At 42.2% G+C, this 19,231-nt stretch overlaps 1 protein-coding gene across 1 annotated transcript; it reads left to right on the top strand.

Moving 5' to 3' along the window:
- Nucleotides 1-217: 217 nt before the first annotated feature.
- On the top strand, nt 218-18,727 carry LOC129832368 (neuroblast differentiation-associated protein AHNAK-like). The gene is made up of 7 exons (XM_055896386.1): nt 218-306; nt 6,918-6,973; nt 7,088-7,195; nt 8,081-8,203; nt 8,379-8,535; nt 8,985-9,202; nt 9,316-18,727. Exons 4-7 carry the CDS (start codon nt 8,174-8,176, stop codon nt 17,617-17,619), a joined length of 8,709 nt encoding a protein of 2,902 aa, XP_055752361.1. The 5' UTR covers nt 218-306; nt 6,918-6,973; nt 7,088-7,195; nt 8,081-8,173; the 3' UTR covers nt 17,620-18,727.
- Nucleotides 18,728-19,231: the final 504 nt, after the last annotated feature.

Genomic DNA, 19,231 nt, shown 5'->3' with positions numbered 1-19,231 from the left:
CTCTGACTGAGTCCTGTCAAAGTTTTTGGCCCCTTCCTCCTCCTCCTATCTGGATAGTCCTGCCCCTCACCTCTCTAATATGGGGGCATCCCTTTGCCCTCGTCCAATCAGTGCTCTCGTTACGTCCCACCTAGAGATTTCCCCACTGAGGTTTCAGTGAAGGGACAGGCTGACTGGTAACAGGGTGATCAGGAGAGAGTGAGTGAGAGTTTGACAGAGAACAGTGTGTGATTTCAGCTCATCAGCCTGGTGAATCTCTCCCCTCTACCCAGGGAGGAAGCACACTGAGACAGTGGTATCAACCAGGTAGGATGAGTCTCAATCTCACTACAGTGGAAATGTCTGATATCTGACTCCTTATGACTTAGATCTGAGAGTTTGTGGACAGTTCATGTGGAAGAGGGGGATTGTTGCAGTGGGTAGGTGCCTGTGCTGCATGTATCTCAGGTTAGGATAGTGGCAAGACTTTTTTAACCTCTGTGTTATGGCTGTTCAAATGTGTGTACATAGTGCAGAATGGAATCAAGATCACTGGTGGTAATATACTTAAGTATTGTTCATGTCATATCTTTTCATCTAGTTATCTGCATCGCTGTTTGAGAATGTTCTTTCCCCCTTATTTTATAGAAAAGTTTGTCCAACTGTGCAAAGGGTTGTGCAGCATAGACTGCAGTCTGGAGACTGCACACCCTTAGGTTTTGAGAACATAGCTATTGTTTGTTGGATAAGTGCACAGGCCATTTAGAAGGACAAATGCCACTTGTATTGTTGATAACATAGGGCTATGTCACCACACAATATGCTCAGCATGGTTGCTGCTGCCTGCTGCTGTTCCCGCGTGCATAGACTACTGATAAGTAGCAGCAGCGCGCGGTTGTTTCAAACACTTCGTCTTACTTTTACACACGGGCAACAGCTGCAACCTGCCGGTCACAGGATCTGAGTGTTGCTCCCCAGCCCAACAGCTTGGGATGCCATGGCAAGGTGGGTAGAATGGCAAACCCGCTATTGAGGGCAAGACCCAGCCAAGGTTAAGGTTAGGTTGGAATGACAATAACAGACATATAAGTATTGTGTAAAAGTATAAGCTGGCCTCCCAAGTGGCGCAGTGGTCTAAGGCACTGCATCGTAGTGCTAAAGACGTCACTACAGACCCGGGTTTGATCCTGGGCTGTGTCCCAGCCAGCCGCGACTGGGAGACCCATGAGGTGGTGCACAATTGGCCCAGCGTCGTCCGGGTTAGGGGAGGGTTTGGCCGGCTGGGATGTTCTTGTCCCATCGCGCTCTAGCGACTCCTTGTGGCGGGCCGGGCGCAGTGCACGCTGACTCCGGTCGCCAGCTGTACGGCATTTCCTCCGACACATTGGTGCAGCTGGCTAACGGGTTGAGCGAGCACTGTGTCAAGAAGCAGTGCGGCTTGGTGGGGTCGTGTTCCCAAAGCCCTCTCCTCCCTTTGATGGCATGTGTTGAATGTCTGTGTGTGTGATCCCCCTGCCATTCCTCTGAGGGGGGGGGGGGGGTCAAATGTGTTAATGGGACACCAGCACCATCCATGGGGGTGGGGGGTACAGTCTGCTCTGGAGTTAACGTCACTGCACAGACCTGTTATACTATGGATAGATGTGTATACTACTGCATAGTGAAGGCTAATGCAGGCAGCTAACCCTCCCAAAATCACGTCTGAAATAGGGAGACTGTATGGGACCCTCTACAATGCTGTGGATTCAGCTGAGCCAGAGGGTTATAGATATATCATAAGAAGGATTTGAATGGAAATATGAACATTTATGGGAGTTTTTATTTACTGGGAAATGGTAGGATTCCGTGGTATAATATCATAGGAATCCTATCCTGTTTGAGCTGTAGGGGAGTGTGACAGAGTTATTATGTGTATAAGAAAACTAATTAGGATAGTTTCCTAGCGACAGGTTTCTTGAGCAGTGGGCGGGTCGGTCGTAGATGAGGAAGTAGTAGGGTCAAGAGGCGATTGGGCGATTTGGAGGAAGCTGGGGAAACTCACAAGGAAACACAGTTTGACACGGGGAAACTGCCATCAAAGTACACAGATAAAAGCTGGATTTAAGATGCATGCCAGTGCTTTGAATACATTATTCATCATCCAACAATGCTATATTTGACATTATAAACTTGGTGGTTCGAGCCCTAAATGCTGATTGGGGTATGATGAAACAGTTATTTTTACTGCTCTAATTACGTTGGTAACTAGTTTACAATAGCAAACATGCACCTCTGAGTTTTGCGTTGTGCCTAAAAACAGCCCTTAGCCGTGTTATATTGGCCATATGCCACACCCCCTTGGGCCGTATTGCTTAATTATCATGGGAGAAGGAACGTTGTTTGTGTCTTGCCCTCCTTGTTGAGTAGTTATCTCACAAAATATCCCAGTTTCCTGTTTACAAAGAGATATTTCCTGTCCGCTCAAGGGTGTGGCTGATTTTTCCATCTGAGCTTTCAAAGGACAATAAGATCCTCTCTATGTCTGAACTTCAGTTCCCATAGTTCTCTTCAAAGACAGACATCTCTGTCTAAGACAATCCCATTTTCAGTTCACTGTTACATGTTAGTTTTGTGTATTCAGGTTGTGCATTACCTGACTACAGACTCTGCTAATACTCTAATGTCTGATTTATGTTCAGGGAGCACATGATGCTTTAGGAATCCACGTTGGGTACTACTATACCATACCTCTCACCAGAGTCATAGGACTGATAATATCCATGTTTAGACCAGACATGTATGTTTGTATGTATGTATTCACAAGTCACACAGACACTGAAACCATATTTTGTCCACATGCTGAATTATTAACAGTCCAAGGCAACTGCTAGTGAAGAATAGAATATACCACGGTAAATTATAGATGTCTCCTGTTTCATGAAGTTCGGTTTTTAAATAGGATATTGTATCTGAGACATATGTACAGGGGTAAGAAAAGGTATGTGAACCCTTTGGAATGAGCTGGATTTCTGCATAAATTGGTCATCAAATTAGATCTGATCTTCGTCTAAGTCACAACAACAGACAAACACAGTCTGCTTAAACTAATAATACACAAATGATTGTATTTTTCTTGTCTATATTGAATACATCATTTAAACATTCACATTGAACTGTAGGTTGGGAAACGTTTTTGAACCCCTAGGCTAATGACTTCTCCAGAAGCTAATTGGAGTCAGAAGTCAGCTAACCTGAAGTACAATCATTGAGACGAGATTGGAGATGTTGGTTAGAGCTGCCCTGCCCTATAAAAAACACTTACAAAATTTGAGTTTGCTATTCACAAGAAGCTTTGCCTGATGTGAACCATGTCTCGAACAAAAGAGATCTCAGAAGACCCAAGATTAAGAATTGTTGACTTGCGTAAAGCTGGAAAGGGTTACAAAAGTATCTCTAAAAGCCTTGATGTTCATCAGTCCACGGTAAGACAACTTGTTCAGCACTGTTGTTCAGCACTGTTGCTACTCTCCCTAGGAGTGGCCGTCCTGCAAAGATGACTGCAAGAGCACAGTGCAGAATGCTCAATGAGGTTAAGAAGAATCCTAGTGTCAGTTAAAGACTTACGGAAATCTCTGGAACACGCTAACATCTCTGTTGATGAGTCTACAATATGTAAAACACTAAACAAGAATGGTGTTCATGGGAGGACACCACAGAAGAAGCCACTGCTGTCAAAAAAAACCTTGCTGCACGTCTGAAGTTTGCAAAAGTGCACCTGGATGTTCCACAGCGCTACTGGCAAAATATTCTGTGGAAAGATTAAACTAAATAATCTGTATGGTTTAAAGTCTCAAACATTTCTGGGAATGCCAGCTATGCAGAGTAGGGCTTCCCCTTCATTGGCCTGATAAACAGGGAATTGACAACATCCAGTAATTAACGTTGTGGAGTCTAACGTGGGTTTGTTTTGGACACAGTTTGAGGGAATAGATTTTTTTGTATTTTTTTTCACCACCACAACTCAAGTTGGCATAGGTCCCCTCTAATGGAAGTAGTCCATCTTCATGGGAAAGTAGAGATCAATAACTGACGAAAACAGATGGGGGCATTTGGGAACACTTAAATCTATGTGTAGCAGTTTAATGAGGTCTCTTCATGAATCATAACATGCCCCGGCATTGAACTGTTTGAATAAACTGTTTCTCCAAAATCCAATAGCTTTAGAATAACTTTATCCCCGAGTTGTACACACACTAACCACTTTTTCTCTGTAAATCGTGATTCTATTTGGTTGATATATTTGCACGTCAACTTATTACAGGAATAGTATTGATTAATAGCGTACACAAAGAGTCCTTCCTCTTCATCCTGGGTGTCATGACATTCATTAAATTAGCACCAATCGGGTTAGCTTTCTCCACACAGCAGGTCTGTAGCTGCTCTGTGTGTGTCTTAATACTACATACTATGGCTGTACATATGGGGTAACTGGTGGTAGACTGTCAATGTGATGGTTACTGTAAAGGACTCTCCAATGTTTTCAGTCCAAGTGAAATTGATTTTCTTCCCACTTTAGAGGACTCTCTTTTAGTTGCCTAGTTGCTAACCCAATTACTGTAACTTTTCGAAATGATGGAGAAAAACAAACACAATTTATCCTCTGCAGAATTCTATTAGTATTTGGACATGGTGTCTCGATGACTAGCCAAATCAGTGTCCAAAGTGACTGACCTGGAAGCCCCTAGGACTCAACTACTACAAAATATATACAGAGCAAACGAGACACACAGCGCTTCCTATCAGAGCTATGTTTACTATATGTGGGGATATTTAAATATTCATAAGGTGAATATATTAGGCCCATTTTATACTACATAGTACACACACACACTGTGTATTTGTTGGAACTCTGCGAGTGAAACAGTCTGGTCTCCACTGCTGAAAGCATCTCCCTGTGACCTCTCTAGATCTGCGTATTCTATTCGCTTGTAGTCCTTGAGCAATATTCTTCTTCAGAGAGACAATTCCAGTATCAAACACTATGATGGAAAAGGGTAGGTCTATGCTAAGAACTCAGTTGTGCAGGTATATTTAAAAGGATATATTTATGAAAGCAATGCAGAGTACGATACTAAGGGCACAATACCAATGGCAGAAACCTGACTTCATAACCACTCCACAGTAGAAACATATTTAAATTATAATTCGATTAGATGTTGCTCAATTGGAGATTAGATAGTTCATATCGCTTTCACTCCTCTGGCATTGTTGTTGTTGCACAATCCGTCGAAAACAAGGCCACACATCACAAGATCCCATTCTTATCCCATTCTTACCTAGTGTCCTGACTGACAATCTGCTGAGTCTGGGATCAGGCTGTTTGATGTTGGGAGAATGTTAGTGAACTGTCCTGTCCTTTCCCATATCCTAGAAGCAAATAGCTGTTACCTAATTATCTAATCTAAATGGGGGAGCCCCCCTAAATGCAACAAAAGTCAAACTTTAGGGGGGGTCTCTAAATAATGCTAATTTAGCCATTCTCCTATTTGTTTAAAATGCAATTTGTAGCATACTGCTACAGTGGTAAATATTCAAATAATAGCTTAATCCTGAATTAAACAAACACCCCCACTTCTGTGTCATGGTTTAAAAAATTATAATAATGTGGCTGCATTTGTCATCCCGGAACAGTCTTGTATTCAGCCCCGACTTTTCTTTCTACAAATTTCTTTTGTCAGCAAACCGCATCAAATAATTCAGGCTACAAGAGCGTAGACCTAATGACAATCGCCTAATGGCATTACACTTATTGGTGTTTTGTAACAGATGTCTCTTTCCATATATCAAATGGGTGCACAGTGCACTGTTTGGATGCTGAAATCATTTTAGAGTGGACGAACATGCCTACTTTTTAAGTGATTTGTTTTGACAATCAGGTGAAACATCATGACTGGTTGTGTTCATGTGTTCATGGCACATTAAAAGGTAATACATTTTTACCGTTAAATGACATCTTTATGATTAGGCCCATCAATAAATTTCAAGCTCGTGCACACAGAGACTAGGGGGTCCCATGTAAAAAATAGAGACTTCCCCCGAATGTCACGGTATAATTTGAACTATGTTTAACCTGGGTATTATGGACACAAGCTCAAAGGTTTGTTAAATTTAGCTATGTCAAGAAGTTAGAGTCATTTAGCTATTTCTTGATACTGGTATTAACGTTATATAGATCATAAAAGATCAGATGCGTAACACCCTTATTTATTGAAATGTCCAGTATTCATGAAGCATACTATCCAAGGCGGGTGTTGCTGCTTTCACACCGTTTAGCCATCTTGTACAGGAGCACTCTGAATGTCTGTAATTTGTTCTCGTGACCGGCTGAGACACCCGACACTCTGACACCACCCATAGAGGCATGAGAAATATGCTGACACTGAATACTGGATCCCCCTTGACAAACACGCACACACGCATAAACACACACACCAAAGAAGATCAAAAAGCCATCACATGAAACCCAAAAGGGTAGGATATGCATGACATTGCTGGGGACCAAACCGTATAGTAGGAAAAAAGTCAAGTGCCTCCTACCTATAAGTAGAAGGGTATTGAGGGGCTAGGGTGGGTGGTGCAGGGAAATGCAAAACCGTGGAAATAATTCCAAGAGTGCCATAGCAATGCACCGCAGTCTGAGAGGCCGGTCACTAAATCAAATGGTTGGAAATCGATGAGCATGCCGCAAGCTAAAACATTTCAAATAGAGAACGTATCATCTTGTATCCATGTGTTGTATCCATGACATTATGTCATGCCAATGTAGAAGTGGGGTCAAAGCAGACAAAGTAAAGCCATTGATGATATCTATGAAGTGATGTAGTCTGGTTGAGATCTCTGATCTGTCCTCTGTCAGTGCATAACATGCCAACATTGACCCAATCTCCTTCTGTCTGCAGACTCTGACAGAGAATTGGAAGAAAGTCATGTATTTACCCAGGCCAGAGAACCAGCCGTGAGTAGCCACTTGTTTCACTTGTTCAGGAGATGCTATATACCATATATGAAGTGGTGTACTGCAGTGCTATTTACTGACCTGTTAAACTTGGTATCTCCTCTACTGAGCCAGGTGAAAGACAAAAGGCGGTCTACCCCTTCGGACAGGCCTCCCACCGCCCCCCACGCCAACCCTCACCACAGTGCCTCCCCAGAGGACCAGGAGAGCCCAGAGAGAGTGGTGAGTGGCAACTGTTTGGATTCCCTAACACACTCAAGCCAGGGAAGGATAGGATATGGTGAACTTCAATGGTGAACTTCAAGGTTGAAGCATTTCAGAATTGACAACAGTATTATGCATTATAATAATGTTTATGACATGTCCTCTAGTCCCCAACACCTGGTGTGCTAACACAAGATGTCAATTGTTGTTGCCACTGTGCCCTGCCACCTACCGTATGAAAACAGTGGCATCTCTGCAGAGCTTGGCTAAATGAATGGTTGTTTAGGTTGAGAGAAGTGACCGGGAGAGAGAATGACCTCAGCAGGTTTTGACTGTGTCATTGTACTTCAGTCAGTGAGGTTGGGGTCAGGGCTGCAGCTAACACAAAGCTTATAGAGTATGTCCAAGCCCATGTGATTAGAGAAACTATGTCTCTATGAGTGTGGCTATAATGAAGGTATTCTGTCAATCCCTAATAGGCATTTTCTCTCCATATCCCAAAGTATTCATAGGCTAATTTCATTGGTGCAAGCACAAACACACACACACACACACACACACACACACACACACACACACACACACACACACACACACACACACACACACACACACACACACACACACACACACACACACACACACACACACACACACACACACACACACACACACACACACACACACACACACGCATCAAGCTCATTGGGGTTCAATCCCCTATGCTTACAAGGTCATTTACCTGCCAAATACTTTTATCCAAAGGACTTACATTTAACACACAATTGCCTATATTGTGTGTGGCCCATGCTGGATTTGAACCCATGACGGAACTATTATCATTACTATCACGGTCCAATCAACTGAGCCATCAACACAGATACAATGCTTCCTTCCTTTTAGGTTCAGAAAGAGAAACTGCATGCAGAGCTGAAGCAGGTGCTGAGTCTGAAGAGAAGCCACCTGAAAGAGACGTCTCATTTGGCACAACCGGAGATGGATTCTTCAACAGAGGCCCGAGCAGTGGTAAAGAGCCAAGAAACAACTAATACTCATGAAACAGTAACCACGTTGTTTGGTGATATCACTGTAGATATTTACACATGCCTAGAAAACACTCAGAATTGCGTGCCATTCTACCGTTCACGTTTGAAGACAAGAGACTTGTGAGGAAACCCTCTCCTCTGGTGTGTCTTTACAGGAGGAGACTGCATCTGAGGTGGTGGAGGTTGTGATGGAGACAGAGCCTGAGGCTGGAGCCAGTGGCTACAGTGTCACAGGTGGAGGGGAGCGAGGCATCTTCATTAAGGACGTCCTTAAAGACTCCACTGCAGCAAAGCATCTTAGCCTCCAGCAAGGTAACTGGACGGGGAAATTAGAGTTGCATGAATATAAAGCTATGCGACACAGCTGAGGTAAAGTAGTTATGGACTAGTTTAATAGATAGAAATAGAAATGAGAATGTCAAACAGTAAACTATTATAACATATCATTAATTCTATACTAGAAATAACTGAAAATGTTGAAACCATCTTGTTTCTCCCCATCAGCATCCCTTCCTTGTGTAACTTCCATTAAGTGTATTGTGTAATTTATTGTAAGTAATGTCATCGATCAATCACCTTGTTTTGACGTGCATACTGTACATTATATTGTGCAAATAAAATGGAAACATTCAAAAATGCCATGCCCTTTCATATCCTCCCTTTGATTGTCAAAAGCAAACCACAACCACAAGACTTGAATATTTCCCTCAGTTCTCTTTATCTCATATTCACTTTTGTCTGGTTGATTGGTGTCCTTGCAGGAGATCAGTTGCTCAGTGCAAGAGTCTACTTTGACAATGTGAAGTATGAAGATGCCCTGAAGATCTTGCAGTGTGCAGAGCCTTATAAAGTCTCCTTTTTCCTGAAGAGGACCATCGCCGGCGCTGATGTCACCATGCACCCTGGCGCTGATGTCACCATGCACCCTGGCGCCACCAGCTTGGAACTGAAAGGACCCAAAACCAAGATGCAGAAAATGGTACGGCTATGATAGTATTTGTAATTGCCAATTTGATAATGAGATATACAACTGGGTATTCCAGATTCATCAGCTTCATGTCCACCTAACTCATACTTGCATCTCTGTTGCAGAGTGTCAAGAGCATCAAACCTTTCAAAGCGAAGAAAAAGAGGGGAGGACGTTTTGGATTGAAAAGGCTGAAGGAAAACAAGAAAGGGAGCACTGGAGCAGAGTTAGAGATGGAGGGATCCCCTTCCAAGGTGGAGCTCAACCCCATTGACGTGGAGTTTGCCTTCCCAAAGTTCAAGCTGAGGAAGGATGGGAAGGCAGAGGGAACTGAGCAGCATGGAGGAGTGGTCGCCACTGGCAGGAAGAAGAGGATGATAAGGTGTCCCAGGATGAAAGCAAATGGTGCTGAGGTGGCTACAGGAGAAGTTGACATAACAGAACCAGCGGGACAGGCTGATGTCTCCCTGCCAGACGTGCCTGGAGCTAAAGTCAAAGTCAAAGGAAAGGGCCACAGGTTCGGAATTCAGTTCCCTAAAACAAAAAAGACTAAATCGGACACTGCCTTGTCTGGAGGGTCCCTGGACCTGAAACCTCCTGATGTCAAATTCACACCACCCTCAGTGGAATTCATTTTGCCATCTGGAAACAAGGACGTTGACCTACAGAAACCAGAAGTGAAAGTCAAGGAGGGGTCAAAATTGATGCACCGAGAGGTAGAGCTTTCATTAGGTCTCCCCTCAGCCTGTCACTCTGATGAAATTGATGGTGAGATAAAAGCAAAAGGTTTAGCTGAAGGAGTTGAAGGGTTAACAGGCCTATCTGGCATTAAGATGCCAGCTATTGACATCTCTGCACCCAACATAGATCTGCAGCTGGACACCCGGCGTACAGTGCCAGACGAGATAGAGGGACCCTTTTTTAAAGGGCCAAATATATCCATGCCCAAAACTGACATCTCATTACCAAAGATTGGATCATCTAACATGGATATTGAAGGTCCAGAAAAGGGTGGAAAAATTTGCCTGCCAATTGTTGACATTTCACTGCCAAAGATGATACCAGCAGAAGCAAATGTTGATGTGGAAGGACACATTGGAAAAGGAGGCAAGTTCAAAACACCAACTTTTGATGTTTCTCTTCCAAAATTCCTGTCTCCAGAGGAGCATATGAATATAGAGGGGCCTGAAGTCAAAGGGGAGTTCAAAATGCCAAAAGTTGACCTTTTACGCCCAAAAGGTAAAGCAGAGGGAGAGGTGGACATTGAAGGATACTTAGGAAAAGGAGGTCAATTTCAGATGCCCACATTTGACATTTCTCTACCAAAAATGAAGTCATCAGAGAGAGAAATGAATGTAGAACGACATGAAGTGAAGGGTGGCAAAATTAAAATGCCCTCTATTGACATATCTCTCCCTAAAGGAAAAGCAGAGGGGAATATTAACATTGAGGGACATTCTGGAAAAGGAGGCAAGTTCAAAATGCCCTCATATGACATTTCTCCTCCTAAAATGAAGTGTGATGCTAGTTTAGAGGGACCTGAATTGAAAGGGGGAAAGTTTGAAATGCCCACACTTGATATTTCCCTTGCCAAAGGAAAAACAGAGGGTGAAGTCAACATTGATGCAAATGTAGGAAAAGAAGGAAAGTTCTCTCTTCCAAAAATAACGTTACCAAAGGGTGACATGAAAATAGAAGGATCTGATGTGAAAGGCATCACATTTCATATGCCCACTATAGATTGTTCACTTCCAACAGGAAAAACAGACGGAGACATGAGCGTTGAAGGCGATGCATATAAAGGCGGAAAGTTTCACATGCCTTCACTTGATATTTCTGCTCCAAGAGTGAAGTTACCAGAGGGTAAAGCCATAGTAGAAGGCCCTGAAATTAAATGTGGAAAGGTTGAAATGCCAAAAATGGATGTTTCCCTTCCAAAAGGCAAAACAGCGGGAGAAGTTAACATTGAAGGCCATGTCAGTAAAGGGGGCAAGTTTAAGATGCCCAAATTCGGCATTTCTTTCCCGAAATTGAAGTCACCAGAGGTTAAGGTCAACACAGAGGGACCTGAAGTCAAAGGAGGGAAGTTTATAATGCCTACAATTGGCATTTCAATACCAAAAGGAAAATCGGAAGGTGACATCAATGTTGAAGGAGATTCTGAAGCAGGAGACAAATTTCATATGCCCACATGTGACATTTCTCTTCCAAAAATGAAGTCACCAGAAGCAGATATCAGTTTAGAAGGACCAGAAGTCAAAGGAGGAAAGTGTCACATGCCAACAATTGACCTTTCCCTTCCAAAAATGAAGTCGCCTGAAGGTGAAGTCAATGTAGAAGGCCCCGAAGCCAGAGGGGGAAAGATTGAAATGCCATCGATTGATATTTCACTTCCCAAAGGAAAAATGGAGGGGGAAATTGACATTGAAGGACATTCTGGAAAAGGAGGAAGATTTCATATGCCTACATTTGACGTTTCCCTTCCAAAAATGAAGTCACTAGAACCAGATGTCAGTTTAGAAGGACCAGAAGTCAAAGGAGGAAAGTGTCACATGCCAACAATTGACTTTTCCCTTTCCAAGGAAAAGGGTGAGATTGACACTCAAGGACATTCTGGAAAAGGAGGCAAGTTCCAAATGCCAGCATTGGATATATCACTTCCAAAAATGAAGACACCAGAAGCAGAAGTCAGCCTAGAAGGCCCTGATGTGAAAGGTGGAAAGTTTGAAATGCCAAACATTGATATTTCACTTCCAAAAGGAAAAACAGAAGGGGAAATAGACATTGAAGGACATTTTCGGAAAAAAGGAAAGTTTCACATGCCCACATTCGACATGTCCTTGCCAAAAATGAAGTCAAATGATGGTGACATGAAATTAGAGGGGCCAGAAGTGAAAGGTAGTAAAATACATATGCCTGCCATTGACAATTCTCTTCCAAAGGGGAAGGCAGAATGTGATCTTCAGGTTGACGGGCATGGTGGCAAAGGGGGAAAGTTCCATATGCCCTCAATTGACATTTCTCTTCCAAAAATGAAGTTGCCTGAGGGTGAAGTCAAAGTTGAAGGCCCTGAAGCCAAAGGTGGAAAGTTTGAAATTCCAACAATTGATATTTCACTTAAAAAAGGAAAATCAGAGGGAGAAATTGACATGGAAGGACATTCTGGAAAAGGAGGAAAGTTTCATATGCCAACGTTTGATGTATCGCTACCAAAAATGAAGCTCCCAGAGGGTGACATCAAACTAGAGGGACCGGAAGGGAAAGGCAACAAAATACATATACCTAACATTGACATTTCTCTTCCTAAAGGGAAAACTGAAGGAGATATTGAGGTTGAGGGGCATGGTGGCAAAGGGGGCAAGTTTCCCATGCCCTCGATTGACATTTCCCTTCCAAAAATGAAGTTGCCTGAAGGTGAAGTCAAAGTAGAAGGCCCCAAAGCCAAAGGTGGAAACATTGAGATGCCATTGATTGATATTTCACTTCCCAAAGGAAAGATGGAGGGGGAAATTGACATTGAAGTTCATTCTGGAAAAGAAGGAAGATTTCATATGCCTACATTTGACGTTTCCCTTCCAAAAATGAAGTCACTAGAACCAGATGTCAGTTTAGAAGGACCAGAAGTCAAAGGAGGGAAGTTTGAAATGCCAAAGATTGATATTTCACTTCCAAAAGGAAAAACACAGGGAGAAACTGACATTGAAGAACATTCTGGAAATGGAGGAAAGTTTCATATGACCTCCTTTGATGTGTCACTACCAAAGATGAAGCACCCAGTGGGTGATGTCAAAGAAGGCCTTGAAGTCAAAGGGGGGAAGTTTAAAATGCCCAAAATCGAAGCAGAGGGTAGGAGTGGAGTCAAGTTACCAACTGTTAAATGGCCAACAGTAGATATATCTGCACCAAAGGTTGACTTAGACTCTGGCCTGTCAAAAGCTAAAGGAGATGATAGGGAAGAGATGGAGCTACTAAAAGCAGAGGGTGATAGGCCATCCTCTGGGTCAAGTTTTGACATGCCAGATGTCTCTCTTAAAATGCCAAGATTTTCTCTCCCTAAATTTGGTGGAAAGTCTAGTGGAGGTGTAAACCTAGAAGGATATGGCACAGAGGATGATATTGATATCAGCCACCCACGAGCGGATAGTGAGGGCAGACCAGCATCAGCGGAAATATGCGGAGAGGGAAAAATAGAAGGTAAACTAAAGAAGCCCAAAATAAAAATGCCAATGTTTGGAATATCTAAGAAAGATGTATCAATAGCCAGCCCTGATGTGGAAATCAAGACAAAAAAAGGGAAAGTGGACATTCCAAAGCCAGGGATCAGTGTAGAACATCCAGAGGACAAAACAAATAGAAAATATAGACTAAAATTCCCCAAGTTTAAGAAGTCATCTCCTAAAGGTAAATTACCAGAGGGAGAGATAGATGTCTCAATGGATAGTGGAATGGAAGGGAAAGGTGGCATTCATGCACCCGGTGATACAATCAAAATGCCAAAGTTCTCCGTGCCAGGGTTTGGCTCACAGGAGATAGACTTTGACAGGAGTGGGCCCAGTGCTGAACTAGATGTCAAAGGAAAGGTAAAAATACCATCAGTGGAGATATCCCTGCCAGCTGCCAAGAAATCTGAGCACGAAGTGTTACTCCCAAAGGCTGAGGTGGATGTGTCTGAGGCTGACATCAGAGGTTATGAAGGAAACCTGAAAATCCCTAAAATGCCAACTATTGATGTATCAGCACCCAAAATTGACCTTGATGTAACTCTGCCTAAAATCAATTATGAAACAGAAATTGAGGGGGAAGGAGGCAAATTTAAGATGCCAAACATCAAAATGCCTGATATAGATTTATCACTTCCTAAAGAAAAAACTGGTGACATTGATGCATCCAAGGTTGAAATTGAGGGAAGGGGTGGAAAATTCAAGATGCCTGTCATTAAAATGCCAAAGGTTGACATATCACTTCCAACAGGAAAACATAGAGAAATGGATGTATCCACAGTGGAAAATGAAGGAGAAGGTGTCAAATTCAAGATGCCACATATGGAAATTCCAAATGTTGATATATCACTTACCAAAGGAAAAAGTGGAGGGATTGAAGGGCCAGAGATGGAAATTGAAGGAGGGGGTGGAAAATTCAAAATGCCACATATGAAAATGCCAAAGGTAGACTTATCACTTCCGAAGGGAAAGTATGGAGACATCAGTACACCAGAAATGGAAATGGAAGGAGGAGGAAAATGTAAGATGCCACATATGAAAATGCCAAATATTGCCATATCACTTCCCAAAGGAAAAAGTGGAGAGATTGAAGGACCAGACATGGAAATTCAGGGAGAGGGAGGAAAATTGAAGATGCCACATATGAAAATACCAAAGGTAGACTTATCATTTACGAAGGGAAAGTCTGGAGACATCAGTGCACCAAAAATGGAAATGGAAGGAGATCAATTCAAGAGGCCACATATGAAAATGCCAAATATTCATATATCACTTCCAAAAGGAAAAACTGGTGATCTTAATGCAACTGAATCGGAAATTGAGGGAGAAGGAGGAAAATTCCAGATGCCACATATGAAAATGGCAAATATTGGTACATCACTTCCCAAAGGAAAAAGTGGAGACATCAGTACACCAGAAATGGAAATGGAAGGAGGAGGAAAATGTAAGATGCCACGTATGAAAATGCCAAACATTGATATAGCACTTCCCAAAGGAAAAGGTGGAGAAACTGAACAACCAGAGATGGAAATTGAAGGAGGGGGCAGACAATTGAAGATGCCACATATGAAAATGCCAAATGTTGATATATCACTTCCAAAAGGAAAAACTGGAGATGTTAATGCACCTAATTTGGAAATTCAGGGAGAAGGAGGAAAATTCAAGACGCCGCATATGAAAATGCAAAATATTGGTATATCACTTCCCAAAGGAAAAAGTGGAGAGATTGAAGGACCAGAGATGGACATTGAAGGAGAGGGTGGAAAATTCAAGGTGCCACATATGACAATACCAAATATTGGTATATCACTTCCAAGAGGAAAAACTGGAGAGATTGAAGGACCAGATATGGAAATTCAGGCAGAGGGAGGAAAGTTCAAAATGCCAAAGGTAGATATATCACTTCCAAAAGGAAAGTATGGAGAAATTAGAGCACCAGAAATGGAAGTCAAAGGAGGAAATTTCAAGATGCCACATATGAAAATGACAAAGGTAGACATATCACTTCCAAAAGGAAAAACTGGAGATGTTAATGCACCTGAATTGGAAATGGATGGTGTGGGTGGAAGATATAAGATGCCAGAAATCAAACTGCCAAATATAGATGTTACAATGCCAAAGGGAAATTCTGGTGACATTGATGCTGAAATCAAACAGCCCAACGCTGAGGCAGAAGGAAAGATAAAAATGCCTTTGATTGGTTTACCAAAGTTTACAACTCCCAACCTTGATTTGGACATGAATGTTGGAAAACCCAACCATGGAGCTGAGGTTCATGGGAAAAATTCAGACACAACTTGTTCACATTCTGAGGGAGACCATAAGATGAAAATCAAAATACCAACAATAGACATAGAGTACCCAAAAGGAGATCTGGAGCTGGATATAGGCTTCCATAAAGCGGAGGGAAAGAAGGACAGAAAAACAATAGAGTTGCCTGACTTAGACCTTAAAACTTCTGGTACCAAAGGTAAGGGGCCAAAAGTCAAAGGCACCAAATTCAAAATTGGAATGCCAAAAATGAAGAACACTGGAGATCAAGCATTAGATGCAGCCACAAAGAAGACAGGGAAAGAAAATGAAGGGGCCAGTGGTAGATTCATGATTAAGAAGACAAAGCTTGGCAAAGGTGCAGATGTGGCGGCAGATGCGATGGCAGGTGGTTCTGCGTTGCCAAACATCTCCCTCCCAGATGTGGGCTTCTCAGTATCCAAAGGAGCCAGCCAAGAGGATGAACGTCATGGTCCAGAGATGAGTGCTAAATTGCCAAAATTCAAACTCCCTAACGTGGAGATCTCAGGTCCTTCAATGACTGGCCAAGGAGGAGCACAAATCAACAGCGGACAACAAGAAAACAAAGATGGTATCAAGTTTCAAATGCCAAAGGTTACTCTACCGTCTGTGGGGCTGAAGAGCAAACAGGGCTCTGCCGAGCCCACTGGCACAGATGCCAGCACAGAGAATGGATTCACATTACCTCATCTTGGAATCAAAGTCCCCAAATTACCAGATATAGACTTTGATATTGGAGCATCTCAAGCTGAGGACCATGGGGCAGATACAAGTACAAGACAAAAAATCAAAATACCCAAGTTCGGGGTGGCTTTACCTGCTATTTTTTCACCTGAAGCTAGAGTACATTTGAAGGACCCAGAGGTTGAGTATGAAGGCCCTAAAATGCCCAAAGTTAAAAAAGCTGTATTTGTTTTGGTGAATCCCCAAACAGACCACTCCACTATGTCCACTATATGTGAAGCATCCGTAGAGTCTGGAGAGGCTAAAATCAGAATGCCAAAGATCAAAACGAAGCCATCATTTGGAAAGTCAGGATCCAAGGAAAAGAGTGTTGCTTTGAGCATTGAAGGAGACGTGGATGGAGCTGACAAGTCAAAGGGAGCAAAGCAAAAAATTCCCAAAGTCACCTTCTCTCCAGGCAAAACAGGTTCATTTGATGTAACCCTAAAAGGTGAGGGGTCTAGATCCAGCCTCAATGGTGAGAAAGTTTCAACATTCCAGAACGGATCCAAGGAGGATAAAGCTAAGTTTGTGAAGCTCAAGCTTCCAAAGATAGAGTTGTCCTCGCCATATTCAAAAATAGGCAGTGGAGAAGAGGACCTTAAAATGAGTGCTAAGCTTGTCAAGAAGTCCTCAGGAACTGACGGAGAAACCAAGAGGAAGAAAGTGAAATCAGGCAAAATGTCCTTCCCGGGGTTTAAGAAGAAGACATCAAAAGGAGAGGAGGAAACTCAAGACAATGTGGTGTCCTCATCGGCCCGGACAGAAATGCTAGATCAGGATAGTTCAGAATCACCAACGCCCATGGTCTCCATTGGCTTTGTTCCAGGGAAGTCTAGGGGGCAGGCAGAGGCTGAGAGCAGAAAGAAGGAGCTGGAAGGAAAGCAGTCGACCTGGTTCAAGGCCCCCAAATTCAACCTGAAACCCAACTCAACAGGAATCCTCCTCATTACACCAGAAGGTTCTCCCCATGGCAGCAGATCCTCGCTCCAATGCCAGGGTGTAGATAAAACTGCAGGTACCTTCCGGCTCCAGATGCCAAGCACGGGGTTCTCCACGCAGGAGGTGTCTGAGGAGAATGTTACCACAACAAAGAAGAGAACCGTAACTGTGGTGACAAAGACGACAAAAAATACGGTAACAGAGTCCAGAACTGGTCAAACCCACACATCGCTATCCCATTGTAATTACTGAAGTCCGAAGAGATGTGAGAGTAATATATTTTCCCTCTGTCCTGATGTGACGACTGTTTTTGTAAATGTTCCTCCATGTTTTCTTTCTATTTTAGTCTTCATCATCTTTGATAATTTGAGTGGTTTAAATCTGAATGTCAATTCATTATGTATTGTTGTTGATATCTTTTTTATGCAAAAATACCACACATTTTAATTTCCCAAAGGAAAAGTCTATTTTCAATGCCTTCCCATTTGATATACCGACATTTACTTTGGCGTGATTGCAGAATTAGACTGACAAAGAACACAAGCCAATTTACCAAAAGCAATTTCTATGTAAATACATTGACATGTTGCCTGCTTACTTAATGAAACATGTAATTATTTTCCTATTACCGATGATTGGAATAGTAATGAGGATAGTAGTGATTTGTGTTAATGTAACTGAGGCTTGAGGATGGTGTGAGATTTGTGGTTTTATCATTTACTTACTTCAGCTTGTTTTTTCTTTTTGATATATGAAGATTTTTTGTTATTATACCATACATTGAAATGTAAGATTAAAGGCTTCTACAATGCAATCCATTTCAACACTCTCTATGAGAATCAAGATAAGTAGACAAAACCCAAAAGAATAGGAAACTATCATCTGATATTAAGCCATGGTTTAAAGAAACAGATTGAAATATTTCAAAATGAATGCAAAACCGCTTGGACAAAACAATGTCTCAATGTCTCCATTTTCCTTTTCTTTTTTGGTGAGTTAGGAAGTAGGCATTCAATGTGTGTGTTCTACTGCATGGGAAGAGTCCCAGCAATCCTCTGTCAATCAAGTTTACAAAATTTTCCTTAACCAGATTTAACACCTGTTGGAGCTGAAAATTTGAAATAACTATATAGAATGGTGCATGACAAGGAGAGAACATGTTTATGACCAGATAATACAGTTTAACAGTGTTTATACGTATAGAGAGATTTTTTACAAATACCTTTGTGCTTATGTTTTCAGTGCTTATGGCTTCACAATAAGCAGTTTTCAAGCAAAGTGTTATCAAAGTGGCATTATCAATAATGTTGTTAAGAGATCATATTATTAATAAACCTAATATTCCTAAAAAATAAATAAAGTTGTATCGTCTTCCAAATTATTCTCTTTCTAGGCGAACAGCACCCTCTCCTGTCAAATACAGCAGACATTTCAAACATACTCCCTCGCCTTATCACAACATAGTCATGGGCCTTTTATCAATTCGATTTGTCCTGCATCCTCTCTCCTCTGTCCCCTCTCGCCTCCTTTTGAAAAAGGTCAAAGTTAATTGAGGAGAGTCAGCGAGGAGAGTAAACATGGATGGAAATGTGCTTGCTTGAAATGAGATGGTCTTTCTCCACCAGCCTGGTTTCATAGACTAGACGTAACATAGTAAATGTAAATCCGGGACACTTAAATTAGTATGAGATGTTACGTTTACGCCTTTCCTAAGGCACTGCAGATTGAGTTATATCATATTATTTTTAGATTATTTTGCTGGCAACATGTGGCTTGTCTGCTTACACTGAGTGTACAAAACATTAGGAACACCTTCCTAATATTGAGTTGCACCCCCACTTTTGCCCTCAGAACAGCCTCAATT

The sequence above is a fragment of the Salvelinus fontinalis genome, chromosome 33, assembly GCF_029448725.1.
Source record: "Salvelinus fontinalis isolate EN_2023a chromosome 33, ASM2944872v1, whole genome shotgun sequence".
NCBI lineage: Eukaryota > Metazoa > Chordata > Actinopteri > Salmoniformes > Salmonidae > Salvelinus > Salvelinus fontinalis.
This window is presented reverse-complemented; position numbering and strand designations above follow the sequence as displayed.